General features: G+C 50.3%; 1 protein-coding gene across 1 annotated transcript in view; it reads right to left on the bottom strand.

Moving 5' to 3' along the window:
• PAPPA (pappalysin 1) overlaps positions 1-19,715 on the bottom strand; it is a 238,813-nt gene that overhangs the window by 41,375 nt on the left and 177,723 nt on the right. Inside the window, 5 exon segments of the mRNA XM_047700582.1 lie at positions 4,105-4,276; positions 4,990-5,200; positions 14,347-14,420; positions 14,422-14,528; positions 16,701-16,869. Coding sequence (XP_047556538.1) covers positions 4,105-4,276; positions 4,990-5,200; positions 14,347-14,420; positions 14,422-14,528; positions 16,701-16,869 — 733 coding nt within the window.

Raw genomic sequence — 19,715 nt, 5'->3', positions numbered from 1 at the left:
ATGCACGCCACGGGCAGAAAGGCTTTTTCGTTTCAGAAGGGCTTTTATGGCCACCTGTGCAATCTGTGCACTCACCTGGGTACATTACTGACTCCGCTCCCACCCTTTCTGTCTTACTCTGGCTGAGCGGCTGGAATCCCCAGACGTTAAGAGCATTTCTTCATCCACAAGCACCTTTAGTCTCTTCCTCTGCTGCAGTCCCCATGTGTGCATCCCCCACAGACTCCATCCCAATCACAAGATGGCTGTTTCCGTATCACCTACAAATACCACCTGCCCCTGTGCTTCTCGAATAGAACTGGGACTGAGTTACTGCCTCAGACAGCTCAGGAGCATCTGAGCTGGATTAAATGTTGGGGCAACTGGCACTTCTCCCTGGCTATCTGGGGATAGAGTTCCTGCCCTTTGCCACTAGCCTGCCCTGGAAGTGTTCAGGGAGTAGGAAAAACAAAGCTGTGGTGCCCATCAGCGCCACCCGCTCGTTGGCTCCAAGACTTCTTCCCTCATTCGGAAAAGGGGATGTTGGTTTCTTTTTCAAATGTCTGCTGGGAATTGTCAAAATGAGAGAAAGTCCGGCTCACCAGCCTGGAATCCCAGAAACACTTTAAAAGTAAAGAAGCTATTATTACCCAGGTTCTCTGTGTCTTGGTTTACAGAAATAATAACACTATAAATTCAAGAGCCAAACTGGCCAGTATGGTAGCTACCATATTAGTGTGGCTGTTTGCATTTAGATTTGAACTGTTTAAAATCAAATAAAGGGTTAAAACCTCGTTGCTCGGTTGCTCCAGCCATGGTTCAAGTATTCCCTAAGCCAGATGTGGCCAGTGGCCACCATACTGCAAAGCACAGATCGGGACAATTTTCATCCCAGCAGAAAGTTCTACTGTGCATTGCTAGTCTAGAGAGTACCTGTATTGTACAGGTTTCCTTGAGCAATAAATCAGGTTTCCCTATGGTTCAGATCGGGTCTCTCCATCCCACACTGTGGCTTCATACATGACAGATGCCTACTTTTCTAACTTTCTGGGGCTACCCACCAACAGAGGGATAACCTTCAAGCCATTGCCTTTATTTCTATAGGAGCCTATGTGGAGGATCAGGGATTCTCTCCACTAGAAGTGACCTTATAGGAAAGCTAGTTCACCTGTGTCTTTCTTCCCCAGGGCTGCCATGCATGGTGGCACAGGTTGTATACTGCACAATTTCAGGGGTTACTCATAGGCATACTCCTATCTATACTTTCATTACCTTATTTAATCCTGACAAACCATGAGGCAGGAAGTAGTATATCCCCCACCATGAGAAAACTGAAACTTGAAGGGTTAAACAACTTGCCCAAGTCCTCCCACTGGTAAGTGGTGAAGTCAGTATTTGAACTCAGAGTCCAGATCCAGCATCGTTCTGGCTCCCAAGGAACAAATGAACTGGAGGTTTCATTCGTCAATTTGCTTTTAGAGGCAGTGGGAGGGAGTACATGAACTTCCCCTAGACTAGTCCCTGTCCTCTTCTGCCAGGATCTGGAACTTGTTTGGAAAGCAAAGAATTCCGGCTCCATACAAGCTGTTTAATTCAAGATGCTCTGGGCCGTACATTTCTGCTGTGTTTACAGGCAGCGAGAGGGGATCTGAGGTGAATACTAGATTTGGCTCTCAGGCCCCTGGTCTGAGGGTAGAAGAAATTCATTTTCGGTACAAACTAGAAACGTCAATTGTATTAGGAGTCCATTTGGCATGCGTCCCCTCATTCTTTGAGCCGACAAGCAATACCCCGCTCCTTTGCGTCTAGCCTCTCCGCCAGTTGCCAAACAGAACTGCTTGAGTCGTCTGATAAATTTACATTTTCCTCTCCTTTAAATACAAACTGGCCATGAAAGGTACTTGGCAGGCCCCAAGCAGACTGGGTTTCGTTTGATAACATGACCGCGGCCAGAATAGTATTTGGCTCAGCAGTTTGGGTAACTGTTAGCAACAGTTTTATGTAAGGGAGGAAGAGGGAAGCCAAGCAGCCTATGTGAGGCCATGGTAACCTCCGGCCTCTGCTTGTCCTGACACTGGCTTCTGCTTCCCTGGCAGGCAAAGATGGCAATGACTTGGGGATGCAGACATCTAAGAGTGTGCGTGGCGAAGGATTTTCAGGGGGTGTCTGTTGGATTCAGTCCGTCCACAGCTGGGAGCATCCGGATTCTGACTCAGGAGACACCAGCTGTGTCACCTTGGGTGGTTGAGTGACTTCTCTGAGTATGAGTTTTTTTCATTTAGAAAATGAGGTTGTTTTGGATGTTCCCCATGGCTCTCATGGCTTGACGTTCCCTGAGCACCTACTGGGTGTCTGGCACTGTCCCAAGTGCTGAAAACTCAGGGCAGATGAAAGAGGTGGTCAAGCACTTCACAGCCTGAGGAAGGGAGCACCTGAAATGAGTTACAGGGCAGTGTGGCCCGTGCTAGGGTGTGGGGGGACTTCAGGAAAGGGCACTGAGCCCAACCATAGAAGGGACCTCAAGAAAGAGTTCATGAAAATGATGGCTGCCAGAGGGGAGGGAGGATGGGCAACACAGGTGCAGGGGAGTGGGAGATACAGGCTCCCAGTTATGGAGTGAACAAGCCACAAAGATGAGAGGTGCAGCACGGGGACAATAGTGTACAGTAGTGTGACAGCACTGCATGGTGACAGATGGTAGCAACATGGGTGGTGGGCACAGGATGACATATAGACAGACTTGTCTGATCACTGTGTTGTACACCTACAACGAATCGTGTTTCAACCATCTTTCAATAAAAAAGGGGGGTTCCTGGAGGAATGGGTGCCCAGGCTGGTCTGGGAAGGAAGACGAGGACCGAGGCAGCTACAAAAGGGGGAGGAGCTCTTTCATTGACAATGCAGAGGTGAGAAGGTGTGCAATCGCACGGGAGGCCTGGGATCCACCCCAAGGAGATGGGAGTTTGTCCCCCAGGGGACAGGGGTCACTGGTTCATGAGGAGCTTTAAGCAGGAGAATTGTGATAAGATGTGTGCTCTGAACACATGGCTTGGGCTGAAACGCAGAGAGTCCACTGGACGCTTAACCGACTGAGCCACCCAAGCAAGAGCAGGGAGGTGATCGGAAGACTGCACGCAGCTCAGTAAAGAGATGACAGTGGCCTGAGTTACTGTGACAGTACCAGGGACAGATGACAACAGCTCTAGGAGACATCCTGGAGGCATATTGAGTAGAACTTGACCATTGTTTGCATGTGAGGAGCAGGTGGAGGGGGCTTAAAGGTGGCGGTTTGGCAGGGCCTGACCTTGGCAGGGCTAATAAAGACAGTTGAGGCCCAGCTGCAGCTGAAGCCAGCCCTGGGTCCCACACAGCTAAACCCCAGCCCCACCTGGATGAAGGTCCTTGCATACCCCTGAAATATAGGGCTCAGCCTATCAACCCCAAATGGCTGGTTTATCACCGTGGAACCACTGGTGGATTTATCATTTCCCTTTTCCGTTCTAGATACCCTACCTGTCTTAGAAGGAGTAAGAGAACTTTAGTCATGGATTCCTTCAGCAGGAATGGGTGGGAGTGCCAGACTTCCTCTCAGATGCCAGGGGATGGAGATAAGATCCAAACCCTGCTATCTCCTTCTGGTCTCCCATACTTTCCTACTCTTCTCCAGACTCTATCCTTCTAATCACAATGTGGTTCCTCTTCTCTTCATGCTGGCAGAGCCAAATGATGTCTTGAGGACATGGTGACCTTGCATTTTTAAACACTGCAGGGACAACCGCAGCTGATGGTGGTGGGAAGTTGGCTAAACCACCCTGGTCACTCCTATCACAGTAACTCAACTGTGGTCATTTTCCTACCATGGGATTCCATATATGCTTTCCTTCATAAGGGTTCTAACACTAACCGTTTCACAAAGCTAAGAATCTCTGAATCAAAATAGGGTATTTAGGGAGGAAAACAAAGCTCAGGAAGATTCCCAAAGAAGATTATCAGAACCCAGTTTCTTAGCTTCTGCACTGGTGCAACTGGCTGTCATATCTGCAGAGAGTCTCCTGAAGGATATTATTCTTCAATAAGCAGACAGGAGAGGGCCCAAACACTGACCTCAAGTTCAAGGAGTCTTACCTGGGCAGCATCGCCATCTTCGCACTTGATTCGACACTCACTGTTGAACTGGAACCCATTGGTGCACTGGTAGAGCCCATGGAATTTTGGCGGAGGTGGGTCACAGGTCACAGGAACGCAAGCTCCCTCCTGCCAGCTGCCATCTTGGGTACACTGAGTCTTGAAGGCCCGTCTTCAAAGAAGAGATCAAAGAAGAGATGTCTTAAGGATTAGATGGCTAGACTCATGTCCTATGCAAACACCCAAAGTTTTCTTGAGCCAGCTGGCCTCTCATTTCTCTTTCCCACTCCTGATCCCCTACCTGCCCTATCTGTTGGTAAGGGCCATGTGTAGAGATTAAAGAAAATTCATTGACTAGGGGCAAGCAAGAGTTTCAGACATTCTCTCAGTCCCATGTGGACTGAAATAAACTCAACTCCGGCAAACTCTTGTCTTTTCCCTTCCTTCTAGAGTGTTCTGATGGCAGCTACTACAACAATGATAATCATACCTACCATTTATTGAACAATTACTATGTGCCAGGCACTTTGCAAACACTTTATAGACACACCGTCATTTGTTCTTTACAATAATACTATACAGTAACTGGTATCATCATCCCCACCTTATCGTTGAAAAGTAGAGGCCCAGAGAAGTGAAGCCACTTGCCTGAGGTCACACAGCCAGTAGGCAGTTACTAACAATGTCCCTATAGACTCTTACAGGGAAGCATGTGATGAACGGTGGGTATTGCCATCCAGCAAAAAAAAAAAAAAAAAAAAAAAAAAAAAAAAAAAAAGAAAAAGAAAGAAAGAAAAGGAAAGAGTGCTTCCTTATAATCAGACATCTGGACCTGGCTCTCCTGGCCAGCAGAACCTGTGAGAGTGCATTTCCAGCCCAACTTACTTCTTTGACTTCCGAGAGGAGCCAGGCACGTGATATCCAGGTTTGCACTTGTACTTGCAGAAAGAGCCCACCTTGTGCTTGTTCTCACGGCACCGGGCCGTCTGGAGGTCGGCGTTGGGCACCGGGGGCGGAGCTAGGCACATGAGCTCACACAGGGCCTCCGGGAAAGACCACAGGCCGTCCTCCATACAGGTCAGGAGGCTGTTGTTGCCTGGAGGACACAGGCAAGCAGGGTTAGCCGATGGGGCAGGGGGGACAGCCAAGCTAACTTATGGGCTGCCGAAGCTTCACTAAACTGGAAAAGCCAGAGGGTCTTGCTCTTGAAATTCCAGCCCCTTCAGATTACAACTGAGGGCCTCCGGGAGATGGAGGGCTTTGTGACATAGAGAAGATCCAGCTTGGGGAGTAACTCACCCCACACAGGCAGTAAACTAAAATTCCAGGATCCCGACTCCAGATCTAGAACCTCTTCTACTGCATAGGAAAGAGACCTTCATGCTCCTTCCATCCATCCTCCTGGCTCTGCCAGGTGGGGGCCCGAGCCCAGAGGGGAAAGTACATACACCGTCTAGTAACTGACGAAGCAGGCGCCCATCAGAATCGACTGGGAGTTCTGACAGCAGGGTGCCGTGCGCCCTGGAGCTACCAGCCGCTCCTCCCCATGCCCCACGCCCCTGTATTGCTCCCAGCCCCCACTTGTGCCTGGAAGCGACGGCACCGTGGTATCTGGAGGCTCGATACTTTTTTGCAGGCCCGGGGTTCAGTGAAGCTGTGCCAGAGCAGCTGAGAGCGCGGCGTTCCCCTGCAGCCCGTGCCAGCTGCGGCAGACGTGCTGATTGCCCCCTGGGAAGCTAGCCTGATGGGGGACAGTGCAAAGGAAAGCAAACCATGAGGCATGGGGCTTTTCATTGCCAGGTCATATATTATCGATGCGCAGTCTGCCCCAAACCCCCAACCCCCACCGCCCCAAGACAATCAGAGATGGACCCGAAGCCTGCGTTTCTCAACCCAACGCTCCTCTCCACGGTTATGACTGAATGGTGTTGACAAGTGGGGCTGGATGCACGTGAGAGGCTGTGGGACGGGAAGGAGGGAGGGGTGGAAGGGTGCAGGGGTAGGGGCGAAGCAGACATGAGCTGCATCCTGAGTGCCGTGGGGATGTCATATGAGTTAGTCTCACAGCGGGCTCGTAGCTGGATGATGCATATTTGGGAGCAGAGACTCAGAGAGCCAAGTGACCTGACCAAGTCCTCGTAGTTAGTAAAATGATGAACTATCATCCAAAAAGCATCTAGGCATGCCGGCTATGTGCCAGCGGCTCTTTTGTATGTTGGGACATGGCGGTGAACAAAACAGAAAACCCCCAGACCTTGCCCTCTTGGAGCTTCGAGTCCAGCGTGCCAGGAGGCACCCAGAAACTGCACAAAGAAATACACCGCTGGGTGTGCTAGAAGACAGTAGGGTCTCCGGAGACAAAGTCAGCAGGACAGAGACGAAGCAGGGAGTGCTGCGCCCTTCCCTGTAGGCTCCTTGCTTCCCTGACCCCATTCATTGTCTTCTTTCTCCTCCTGTGTCAGTGTGATCCATCTGGTGAACACGAGCCAACCTAGTGTCTGTGAACCCCACAGAGGCTTCCGTGTTGATGAACAGTGATGCTGCAAACTACAGAGATTTCTACGTCAAATGGAGGATGATTCACTTGGGCTCCATAGAAGCAGAGGGGCTTCTAGAACACCAGAGACTTCAAATGGATTTTTGCATTGCTTTTGTGATTGGGGTAGTGTTTTGGGGTGTGTAGGCATAGCCAAAGCTATGGGGGAAACTAAGGGAGGGAGAGAGGGAAAGAAGTTATGAAACATACAGGGTGCATACCCTCTCTGAATTCCCCAAGAAGGATAAAATATCGGCGGAAAAAGTGTTAGGACTCTTGAAAGCACACCCCATCAGCTACGCAAATTATACATTGTGGAGTGCAAGTCATGGTCCTCCGGTGTCAAGAGAACAGAAAAATCGTGAAATGTTCATCGAGAGAGGAAATGCAAGCCAAGAATGTCAATTCTGGGAGAGGGTACGTAGGAGCTGGCTGTGTGCCACAGTCCATAGAAGAACCACGCTAAAGGAGCGTCTGGTGGTTCAGGACCATGGACATGCCCTTACCCCACCGGCAAACAAAATCCCAGAGATGCAGACGCCTCGCTGCACAGAATCAGTATTTCCATGACCCAGCTGCAGCCACTACTTTATACTCACCATATGGCCTTGAAGAAAGCCGGGTATGACACACGCTATCCATGTCCTGCCCTCATCCCCTTGGCACTGACCTCTCTTCCCCAAAGGATGGTCACCATACCTGCAACCCTATGCCAGAGGCCTTTTGCCGTGGTCCCATAGGGACAGCTCCCGGTGCTGGGGCTTCAGTGCTGTAGGAGTGGCATTAGTTCTGAGGAAGATTCTACCCTGTCTCCCATAGCTCCTCAAAGGGACTGAGCTCTGCTTGCCTACAGCAGGACCTGGCTCTCAAAGAGACTCTGGATGCTTCTGTCACGTCCCAGCTTCCCTACCTCATTCCCTACCTGCATTTCCTGGGGGACCATGACTCTGGGCAACAGGTGCAGACATTTCTGAGCCCGGGGTTTCTGGTTGGGGCTAACAGTGCTGATGTCCCAGACAGGGTTCCAAAAGGTTATGTGACCCTGAACCTTCATCTGTTCATCTTTTAAAGTCAGAAAAATAAATCGTGCTCAGCCTGTCTACGAGTGTGCCTCAAGAAATTCCGGTCTCTAACGAGCATTAACATAATTGTAAATGTGCTGTCAAAGAGATGTGGCTATTTTTATTATTTTATTCAAAAGATTACCCAGAAGACTGAATCTCTTTGGAGTACCTTTAAGATCGAAATTAACCAAGGGCAGATTAGAAGGAGAGAAACGCCAGGAGACCTAACGTCTGGTTCTGTTAATACCTCGTACACGGTGCCTGCATCCTAAGGCCAGGGAATGGACTAAGTTCATTCTTTTAGTGCCAGCACCTAGCCTAGTGCCAAGCACACTATACGTCCTTAATACCCATTTGTAAAATGCATGAACTATTACGGATCTACATGTGACCTTGAACAAGTCACCTAATCTCTCTGGCGTGAAGCCAAAGTGGTCTTTGAGTTCTTGCAGCTCTAACATCTTATGATGTGAACAAATATTGGCCACTGTATTGTTTTGAGAAAACACAGATGCAGCCAGAGGGACTGGAAGTGGACACGCAAACCCTCGGGAGGCTACTCAGCCAAAGGCTAGTACTGCAAGAACTGGGAGGAGATTCAGTTTCATTGCTCTTGAGGGGAAATAGACCTTAACAGAAGTTACAGAAGGGGAAGAGGAAGAAAGACAGGACATGTAAAGAGGTCCTTGTGTACAAGGTCCTGGGCTAGGTGAGGCAGGAAATGAGGCTATGGAGGATTTTAGGATGGTTGTTTTCCCAACAATAGCCAACTGGACCTTCACCCAGTGGTGAGGGGAAAGCGGAGGCAGAAGAGTCGGAGTCATCAGGAGAAGCAAGCAAAGCCTCTGCCGATTTTAGTCCTGAAAGCACACTGCTAGGCTCCCGGGACACCAAAGAGTCAAAGAGAAAATCTGAGCTGGGCTTGGCAGTCCCGGAAAGTATGTCATTTGCTCAGCTGAACTGGATTCTCCCAGCTCTAGCTGAGGTGAATCGTGTTATATTTTGATTATTTAATCTTCCAGTTCTCCCCTAAGTGTCTGAAAGGAAGGCTACCAATAGCTGTTTATAATTCAGCCCAGGAGGCAGGGCCATCTTGACTCTCCTAATAACCTAATTTGTCATTAACCCCATTTTGTAGGTGAGAAAACTGAGTCCCTAGGAGGGAACATGAGTCGCTTGATCTAGAGTCAGAGCTCCCTCCAGGTCTGCCTGACTCCTAAGTGTTCTCTTGACGCCACAATGGAACTTTTTCCCATGAGCACAGCCAGATAATGTCTCATGGAATCAGGAGAATTTGGATGAGTGGAGTATCTCGAAATCAAGAACTGGTCATACAATAAGATTTCAGAACCTCCACCCCCTCCCCACTGTCCAGAATGGTGCCTATCACTTCTAAATTTCTTTACCAAGGGGCCCAATTTGTCATTCCACTTTAGGCTCAAGGGAAAGTGGCTGTTGTCAGATACAGTCACAGATAGGGATAAGTGACGGAAACCTTCCCAAGCAGAGAGAGAAAGGTGCCTGCAACGCTGGACACCTGTCACGAAGAAGATGCTTGGGAATGCACATGGGAGACACAAATACATGATTTCACCAGATTGGCAGGAATGGCATGCCTAGCTACAGGGTACCATTTCTAGAGTAAGCACCCTTGCCCCAGTGCTAACGGTAATTCCTATGTATCCTTGTGTAAATGTCTTCCTCTCTCAGGCCTCAGTTTCCCCAGCCCAAAATTAAATGATTCATCTTGATGACCCTGGTCTCCTCCCAACTCCGATGTTCCAGACTTTGATGGAGTTCTGGGTTCAGGGACAGGCTTTAGGAAAGGTTAAAGGGCTTCTGAGATAGCAGGTAAGAACAGATTCAACTCTCGAAACCTGAGCAACCGCTCAAGATTGGAGCAGGAGTGAGAGAGACAGGAAGAATTACTTAAGAGATGACATCTCAGCACTGCTTACATCAAAAAGCAGCCTCACAATGGACAAGTCCCCTCTCTACTGTGACCCTCAGGTCCCCTGGCATAATCTGAGAAGTGGTCTCTCATCAGCACTTGGTAGGGTTCTGGACCCAGTGACATCCTAGACCATCCTGGACCCTCACCATCCCAAAGACTAGAGTGACAGATGGAGAAAGCAGCAGTCTCTTAGGAGTTGTACGAGAATTTCTGTTGGGGTTAGGGGATGACCCTGTTTTTGTGGGGAAGATGCCTCAGGGACCTTCAGGGCCTGGCTATCTGCTTCTGAGAAAGAACAGAAGAGAAAGTGTGCAGCGAGGAAAGTCATAACAGGGTTCTGCAGGGAGAAGTGCTGGGTGAGGAAAGGAGCTGAGAGCAGGCACAAAGGTTCCCCACAGGGCACTGTGGGATATGGCCACTCTCTGTGTCCCCCCAGCTCACATTCCTGTCTTCGGTAAAGTCTGAGAAACCAGGAAATGCCCACTGGTGTTGGGCATTCTCTGGAAACAAGTGGAGAGGCTGAGTTTTCAATCTGAGGTTGGAGAGGCAAAGCAGACAGAAAAAGCAACAAGAGCCAGAAGCACACAGGGGCCTTTTAAAAAGATCTTTGAAGGAGGAAGATGTACTTACTTTACATTTTTTTTTAAGATTACTTATTTATTTGAGTAATCTCTGCACCCACCACAGGGCTCAAACTCACAATCTCAAGACTGAGAGTCCCCTGCTCTTCCAAATGAGCCAGCCCAGTGCTCCAAGGCACGATTGCTTTTAGCCTCACTCCACACTCAAGTGCACCCAACACAGTTGAGTTGAGGTTGACGAGTGATGTAAGTAATGTGGTATATTCAGCCTTTTAATTAAACATTTATGATTTTGAAGTTTTGTTGTTGTCGAACTTGAGAACGTATTTTCCCTCTGTTTTTGTAGCTTCTGTCTATGCGGGTAGTGCTCCCTAGGTAAAGGGTCCTGGCAGAAGGGACCCTGAGGCTTTGAGTTTGCAGGATATTTTACATACATCTTGAAGAGGGCTCAGAATTTAAGTGAAAGCAGGGATATTCAAGAAAAATTCACTGGAAATAGAAGGGGGAGTCATTTTGGGGGGTTACCCACATTCTACCAGTTCCCGGGCTACACGTAACTGCCAGTCCTGGGTGCTGGCTGCCTGGCTGCCAACACTTAGCCTCTGGGTCCTGGGCAGAGTGCCGAGGAGGGGATGTGTTTCCACAGCCCCCAGGACTAAGGGCTCCATGAGACGGAGGTGAGTGCTGGGAGAGAGGCCGCAGCTCATGAGGGCGCCCCTTGGGGAAGGTCAGTATTCATTAAGCACTTTCTCTGGTTCTGGAATCTTACACATACCTTCTCTTTCAGGCCTCAATCTTGACCCTTCAAAGTGGGCCCTTCTCCACCCATTTTACAGATGAGAGCACTGAAGCTCAGAGCCGTGAACTAGCTCTTTGAACCTCAACAGCTGGGGCAGAACCAGGAGTGGAATCCCAGTCTGTCGGATTCTAAGACAGTGCTCTTTGGCTTCAATTATGCTGCTAGGAAAAGCGAAATGAAGGGAGGAAAGGAAAGCAAACAATAAATGGAGGAAAAGAGTTGTACTGTTCACCTCTCTACCCCTGGGTTGAGAAGGGGGGCATTAACAAGCTCAAGAGAGCGCCGGCGGGGCCTTCACCCAGTCTTCACTGCCTGCAGACCCGAGGAGAAGCGTCAGAGCTGGGGCCTAGCACTGGATGATGCTGACAACCAAGGTGCACAAAATGCCAGTGGGGGGCGCCTGGGTGGCTCTGTTGATTGAGCAACTGCCTTCGGCTCAGGTCATGATCCCGGGGGCCTGGGATCAGGTCCCCACATCGGGCTCCCTGCTCGGTGGGTAGTCTGCTTCTCCCTCTGCCTCTGTGATCTCTCTTGCTTTCGTTCTCTCTCAGATAAATAATAAAATTAAAAATAAAATGCCAGTGGGTCCCAGTGGGTCAGCGTGGCCCCTGGAATGAGGCTTCTCTGCATTCTCCAGGGAAGAACAAAGTTGGGATCAACAGCTATCAAAATGATGATCCCCCTGGGGCCTCGTCTCCACAGCGGGGTCACCCCCCTTCCACCGGAGTCCGCAGAGAAGCGACAGCAGAAGGGTCTGAATCACTTTGATCAAGAATCATTATTAACAGGGCACTTGGGTGGCTCAGTCAGTTAAGTGTCCAACCCTTGATTTCAGCTCCGGTCATGGTCTCAGGGTTGTGAGTTCAAGCCCTGTGTCTGGCTCTGCACTCAATGTGGAGTCCGCTTGAGATTTTCTCTCTCTCTTTCCCTATGCCCCTTCTCCCAGCTTATGAGCACATGCATGTGCTCTCTCTCTCCAAAATAAATAATAATAATTATTATTTTTTTTAAAGATTTTATTTATTTATTTGACAGAGAGAGATCACAAGTAGGCAGAGAGGCAGGCAGAGAGAGAGAAAGGGAAGCAGGCTCCCCGCTGAGCAGAGAGCCCGATGTGGGGCTCGATCCCAGGACCCCGGGATCATGACCTGAGCCGAAGGCAGAGGCTTTAACCCACTGAGCCACCCAGGCGCCCCTAATTATTATTTTTTTAATGAATCACCTTTAGTGACAATGGGGTCTGTGATAATCAATGCTAATTTACACACTGCTCCTTCCCAGAGGTCTCTGCTTAAGAAGAGAAGTGTGATTACTTGGTCTGGAGTCATGAACACACCCCACATCTGGACCAATGGAAGGACTTGGAAAGCCTGAAAGATGGAAAACAGTTTCCACTGTCTCTTCACCTCTCCCCATCCTGCGTCTTTACAGTACCTCACCTGAAACGTCTATAGCTTTGTATTCAAGTCATACTGGGTTAAAAATGAGGGGACCTAAAGGTTGCATCCCATGAGTGCTTCCTGTTTTTCTTTTGGGGTTGTTTAAGGAGATAACTTGGTCTTTCATTCATCTCTCAAAAGAAACATTTCCTGTGGTATGACTTTTATCCATTTATCCAGCCATCCAGTCAAAACACTTTATTGAGTCTTATTAAGTGCAGATTCTGGGCTTGCTGACAGCAATGGGAAAATGGATTAGATGTAGCCACTGCCTTCCAGGAACTCATGTCCAGTAATCATTGGGAGTTCTATCTCCCCCTGAAAATCTGGGGAAACGACTGACTCTCTCTAATCATCAAAATACCTGAAACTCATGAATACATAATATTATATCTAAGTTCAAGAGAATTCATAGACCTCCTCTCTGTCCCGCACACCCCATGGGAGTCCACTATTCCCACACAATAGAGTGACGGTGGGACCTTTGCTTGGTGGCTGGACCCATATGAAGGACCCCTGCTTGAGGGAGATATCATCTGGGGTGTCTGATAAAGGGACAACAGTCCCTCTGATAAAACAAGGAAAGGAGAGGGCACCTCTGAGAAAAGGGTATATAGATCTTCCTCGACGTATAAGGGGGTGACCTCCCAATAAACCCATCATAATTGGAAAATATTGCAAGTCAAAAATGCATTTGTATGCCTAACCTACTGAGCATCCTAGCTCAGCCCAGCTTACCTTAAACGTGCTCAGAACACTTACATATGCCTACAAAGTGGGGCATATGTCTCACATATGTCTCACGCAAAGCATATGTTATAATCAAGAGAGGAATATGTCATGTTATCTATGGACTATTCTACTGTAAGTAGCAGACAGAATGGCTGTGTAGGTATCTGCTATGAGGGGCCACCGCCCAGCACCCCAAGGCTGTGCTGGACCACATATCGGCAGCCCAGAATTCAGAGTCGGGTTTCTACTGAAGACACACCACTTTCTACACCACCAAAAACTTGTTAAGTCGAACCATCGTAACTTGGAGATCATGTCACGTCATGTCAAACCCTGGTGTGTGGACTGGAAGCCAAGAGCATTCTTTCTGGAAATACCACTAACTTGCTCTGTGTTTCTCTCCATGTTCCTTCCTTCCTCTCTCACCGGACCTTGGTTTCCCCATGTTTCCAAAAAATCAGTTATTCGACACGAGCTCTGAGAAACCTTCTGGTCCTGACGTCCTTGGTCAGCCAGGCCGGACTCTTCTCCAGTATGTCTGACTCTGCCTCACTCACTCCAACACCTTGGGGCCTTGCCCAGGAGCTCTCCAGCAAGGGCTTCCTGCCCACTTCCTCTTTCCTCCTAAAGAGGAGCAGTGGCTTTGGTGACAGACACACCTGGGCCCCCACGTGGATCCCACTATGGAGAGTATGGCCTTGGACAAGTTCTTTAACCTCTCTGAGGCTTCGTATTCTTCCCTGGGAACAGGGCAGTAATAATAAGACACATCTCTTAGGCTTACTGGGCCATAATCCTATGCAGTGAGCCAGTCGTGTCTGTTCCAAATCTTCTTTCTTCTAATCTTTTTATTCCTCCCTCCCTCCCCCGCTTCATTCCTTCCCTTCTCTCTTCTGTAAGACCTGCAAGGACCCTGGAGGAGAATTCACTGCCGTATTAGCCACACACTGCTTTCTCCTTAGCTGCACAGCAAAACAGTGCACATGCATTCCCTCCATTGGTGGGGGGAAACCAGAAGGGCAGATAAAAGCCCGCCCAACCCCGGGTGTCAGAGACCTGGGGGAGTGCCTGGGAGCAGCCTCCGGGTGTCCCACAGAGGAAGCAGGGCCCACCGAGCCGAAGGGCCCTCCTCCATACCTTTCAGCTGTGCAGGGTGACGGCACTGGAAGGAGCATTTGCTGCCAAAGGTGGTGCCTTGAAGGCGGAGAAAGACCGGCGTGGACGTGATGCTGGTCCGGGACGCCGCAGTCCACGGGCTCGCAAGCCACCTGTTTGTTCCACTTGCCCTCGCTGCAGGTCACCGTGACGCTGGGTCCCACCTGGAAGGCAGAGGTGGGAATAATAAGCAGACGGCACGCCAGATGTGGGGGACACCTCTTCTACCCCACACAACAACTCAGGGGTCTCCTCCTGGTTCCCGGAAACCCATGCTGAACCGTAACTGGCTTTTAATGAATTAGGTGTCTCGGTTCCCATTCTTCAGATGCAGACACTGAGGCGCAGAGACACTGGTTAGCTCCAAGTGACACGGCTGTAAAGAGGGTACGTTGGAACCGAACCTAACAGCCGTACTCCGAACCGCTCCCTGCAGAGCCTCCCAGATCAGCGTTCCCATCGTGCTGATGAGAATCTCGGTACTCAAGACTCCTGGGGCCTGATGACTTCTTTCATGAACTGGCCCATGAAAAATGGCACAACATTTGTTCACTGGCTCTTGATCATCATACCTTTCTTGGCTCTGCAGGAGGCAACAGGGAGCCGCTTCAGTGTTTGGCATCGAGTGGGCAGTGCCCTGGGATAGGGGATATGTTTGTCCTCTGTGCTAGAGACCACAAAAAAGTCCCTTTCCTTCCTTGAGCTCTTGCATTGGCACTGAACCCCGGACTGCTCTAAGAGCCACTCCCTGTTCTGAGATCATTGAGAGAGGTAGACGTGAGGATGGGACAAGCCTGGGAAAAGCAAAGAGGGTCGACAGGGACTGGAATGAGAAGATGGCAGGGGTGCAGGGTGGAAGGGTGAGGCCGGGCTTCAGAGCCAAGGGAGGGACCGCCACGGGCAGCCCACAGCCTGCTGTTCAAGGAGGAAGCCGCCAGATCCCAGGGGACTGGGGATGCCAAATGTTGATCCGGGATTTTAAAAGCAAAGGACATTTTTCCCCTCTTAAGCACACATCAAAGGCAGCAGAGGTCCCTCTGTGCCAAAACAGCCTAATTGTTTCCACAGGAGTTCAGACCTGCCATGTCCGACACAAGGAAGTCGGTGTCTAAGACAAGCAATTGGGGGCCCTGGGGCTGCCTCGACAGGGACTCTGTTTCAGCCCAGAAGCTCCATACCACAGGAGTGTCCCTATGTGTCCGCAGCAGGAAGGGGAAGCCTGCTGGCAGGGCCCCAGGAAAGGCTGCATCTAGTGGCAAACCTCTGGAGCCCTCAGATCTTCGGGATTCATTGCCCCAGTGCCCACTCTAAGACCCCACAGCAGCGTTTGGCTGCAGCAGCACTCCACCATGCCCCTCATGCCGGACACCGCCCTTGTCCATGAGCAACTCCTATGACTTGCGACGCCTCTTCCCATGGCTGGTCTCACCGCCGGACGCCATGCCATACCCAGGTGGACAGCCAGAAGGACCTTGACCTACCACGATCCGACCACGTCACTGTCTTCAAAAGCTCCCCATGGCCCTAAAGATCAACCTCAAACCTCCTGGGCAAGGGAACCGGGCCTTGACCGGAAGACCCTGCCTGCCCCTCCAGCCTCACTGCTTGGGTGAGTTCAGGAGAGGGGAATAGATCTGTCTGGGGCATCTCTTTCTCAGCCACAGGCCTTCCCATACCATTTCTGCCTGTGCCCCCCACGCCCGTTTCTTGCCCCTCGTCAGGGCATACCCCTGTGCCCATCCATCCGTCTGGTTCTCTGTTTCCGAGTCACTTCCAGGGTGAGTCCCCCCGGGCTTCCACCACACCCGGCACCTGCCTCAAGCGGCGTTCATCACACGGCGCCGTCATGACTCACATCCCTGGCCATTCCCGGCAACGGTCCTCCTTGGGAGGAGGACGCGGGTTTATCTCGGTGACATTTGTTTTTTGCTCTAGCACCTACCACGGCATCTGGTTCCTGGCGAACTGATGCTTTGCAATCTGTTTTATGACGACAGTGAATGAGTGAGCACCTCATTGACAGAGGGCTCCCCTCAGAACACGTCCTTCCACTGCAGCGGAGCTCAGCCTGGGAGGGTTTCCTTCCCGAGGGCTCCACATGGGCCTTTCCACATTTGCAACCCCCAACAAAGACTGACACGTGCTGTGTGGGACACTGCTTCACACGGGAACTGTGGTCTTGGAAATTCCAGGTTCATGGGTGGATGCATTCTGTCAACACGTATTTATTGCGTCTTTACTGGGTGGCGGCACTCTGAGAGAAGCTCCACTCCAGGCCAGCCACCCCCCAACTCTGGGGGCTGGAGAGGGGCTCTGAGCCCAGCACCTGCACACACCTGGCTCTTAATGAGCTCGTCGTCCCGCTGTATCTGGAGTACGTAGCCCGTCCGGCAGCTCACGGTGCAGCGGGCGCCGTGGTAGCGGTCACTGCTGGAGCAATTGAGAGACGCGTTCTCCACGGCCAGCTCAGGGCAGTCGGCAGCCTCACATGCGAAGTGCACACAGCTGGTTGGGGGAAAGCAGCAAGAGGGTAAGTGGGGGCTTTCATGCCCACCGCACGCCAGCGGGAAGGTCAAAGCTGATGTGTCTGGCACCAAGCTGAACGCCAGCCTCTTTGTATTTGGTGACAGTACTCACTTCGGAGGGGTTCGGTGAGCATTAAGACAGAGAGAGGGTAGGACGAGCACAGAGCACCATTCCCGGCCCACAGAAACACCCAACAGGTGGTCGCTCATAGTGTAAACAAGTCTGTGCTCTAGTACCTAGAAGCTGGGTGACGTTGGGCAAGGTACCCCCCTCTCTGAGCTTCAGAGAATGCTCAAATTGGGCCAAACCATAGGGTCGTGAGAATCAACGGACGTGCTGAAGGTAGAACTCTTATAAACTGTAAAGTGATGTATGGACTGTTAGTAAGGTTGTACAGAGATCACGCCTTCCTTCTTGCTGTAGCTGCCGTTCTAACCTTCTTGCCAATTTGAATGCTACCCACTCTTCAGTCCCAGCTCCATGTAAATGTCTACAGGAACCTTCCCCGTGTCCCCGGGGGGGGGGGGGGCTCCCTGGCAGGCCTCCTGCCCTCCTTTCTCTAAATGGCCTCACACTTCATGCACTGAAAGCACAGGACCTGGGTGCCACCATGTGCCAGAATGTGTGCTAATCCTTAAGGAAATGGAAATCTAAAATCCCTGAACTGGATGATCTTTCCCCTCTTGTTCCTGTTACATAGACACTCAGTAACATTAGCGACTGTTCACCGATCGCTTATGTACATGAGCTCACTCAGTCCTTACAACACCCCTATGAGCTAAGTGTTACTCATTTTATAGTTGGAAAAATCGGGGACCAGGGAGATCAAGTTACCTGTTTAAGCTCCCACCCAGATGTGCAACTCCAAAGTCCTTGTTGTTAACCTTGCCCCACACCTGGACTAGAACTTCCCTGAGGGTAGAGAGATAATATCTGTTTCATCTCCCTGTCCTCTGATTGCCATAAAGCAGCTTGGCCTCCAGTCGGGGTTTCCTAAATGGTGGCAGTGTGGGGCTTTGCACTTAAAGCACTTTGAAGAGATTGAGACATTGACTGGGAAGAGTGAGAGTGTGCTGGGGGCAGTTTTCGCTAACCTTTGCCTCTCTGACTCTGTCTACCCCAACGCCCGCCACACAGTGTGCACACAGAGCTTGGGGACAGCGAGCCATTGCTGGGCAAACCAGCTTCAGAAGAAAGTCCCCATTTATTTTCGTGGTGCCCATTTCAGGAAACCCTGCTGGGGGCTTTACAGGAAGGTGGTTACTCATCTCCAAGCTCTCTCCTTGGCTCAGGAGCCTGCTGAGAGTCACAGTTGGAGTGGTATGGATCTAAAAGCCTCCAAACATCACAAATAGCTTTAAAAAAAAAACCAACAACTCAGAAGAGGGGAGCATCTGATTTAGGTCTTGGTCCCACACCCGACTTTGCCTCTCCACAGGCCCCCTTTCGGAGGTGGAGAGGGATAAAGTGACACCTGCAGAGATGTTGGGATTCTCTGTCTTCCTTCCTGCCCCTGACAGCCTCGCCCTAACTGCGCCCGGTGCCCTGGGGAAGCCTCCAGGAGTGTTTCTGTGGACTCAGAGCAAGGGCTCTGACACCACACAATGCATCTGTTCACGGTGTGTAAGGCCTGGGGGCAAGAGCCACATGGTTCCAATTTAAACAGATTTACTCCACAAGTTACCAGCTCCCAAGCCTGTCTTCTGACCTATGCCTTCCAGTGTGGCCATGCTTGTTCTACACTCCTGAGATGATGACTGGGGGGCTCCGGGCTGCCCTGGGCTGTGGGGGCCATGAAGAGAAAAGCAGCATGTGCCTGTCCCCCCACCCATTTCTCTGCATGTTAATGTTCTTCCTAAGAAAAAGAATAGACTGGAAACAAAAATGGATTTGTTGAAATGGAAACGGCACAGGGCTTAGCAACTGGGCAAACCTGAGCCCTACCCCAAAAATGCCATTTATGGGTTGTTTGACCTTGGAAAGTCACATCATATGCTGAGACTCAGTCTTCCCATCTGCAAAATGGAAGCAATAAGCCAATTCATCTCTCAGGAGTGTCAACAGGATAGCATGTCAGCCACTCATTCACCAATTCAACAGACCTTGAAGAGGGACCTTGCTATACTGTTCTAGACAACGGGGCTATATAGAAGATGCCTGCCACCTGCGAATTTGAGGAGAAAGGACATGCGCCCCAGAAAAGCCATAAAGAAGCCTGTTTCAGATAGTCGTGTGCACAGAGAGGGCACTAAAGGTGAAATCATGGAGGATGACTGTTGGAGGTTGGGGGAAAGATACCAACTGCAGATGGGTCACGGAAGGAAGCCTCCACAAGAAAGGGACATCTGAACTAAGACCTGTATGAAATGAAGGGATACGCCATGCAAAGGTCTGGAGCAGAGGGAATCCCCAGCAGGGTAAAGAGCACGCACGAAGGTCCTGGACAGGATGGAACTCAGCATATTCGTACAATCAAAGGGCCTATTGGTGAGAAATACTTTGGAAACCGTGATGCTACAAGAGAAGGTGGTTTCTCTACTCTGACTCTCTGGGCTGTAGAAGGAAAGTATCTCCTGGTCACATGAATTATCTGACCAAAAGTTTTCACAGTCAAAAGAATTGGTAGTACTGGATTAATAAATCAGCTCCCACCCCCATACACACAATTGCAGGACTTCTTAGAACCTTCAATATTCTGATACCCATAGTGGATTTCTAAAAGGGGCTATGATTTTCCAAACTCTGATAACCTTTTCCAATAGGAGATTTCTGGGCTAGTGTCTTCCAGAACACACTGTGGGGACCGGGGCATCTCTGTTTTTCCA

Source organism: Lutra lutra, chromosome 13 (genome assembly GCF_902655055.1).
Source record: "Lutra lutra chromosome 13, mLutLut1.2, whole genome shotgun sequence".
Taxonomy (NCBI): Eukaryota; Metazoa; Chordata; class Mammalia; order Carnivora; family Mustelidae; genus Lutra; species Lutra lutra.
This window is presented reverse-complemented; position numbering and strand designations above follow the sequence as displayed.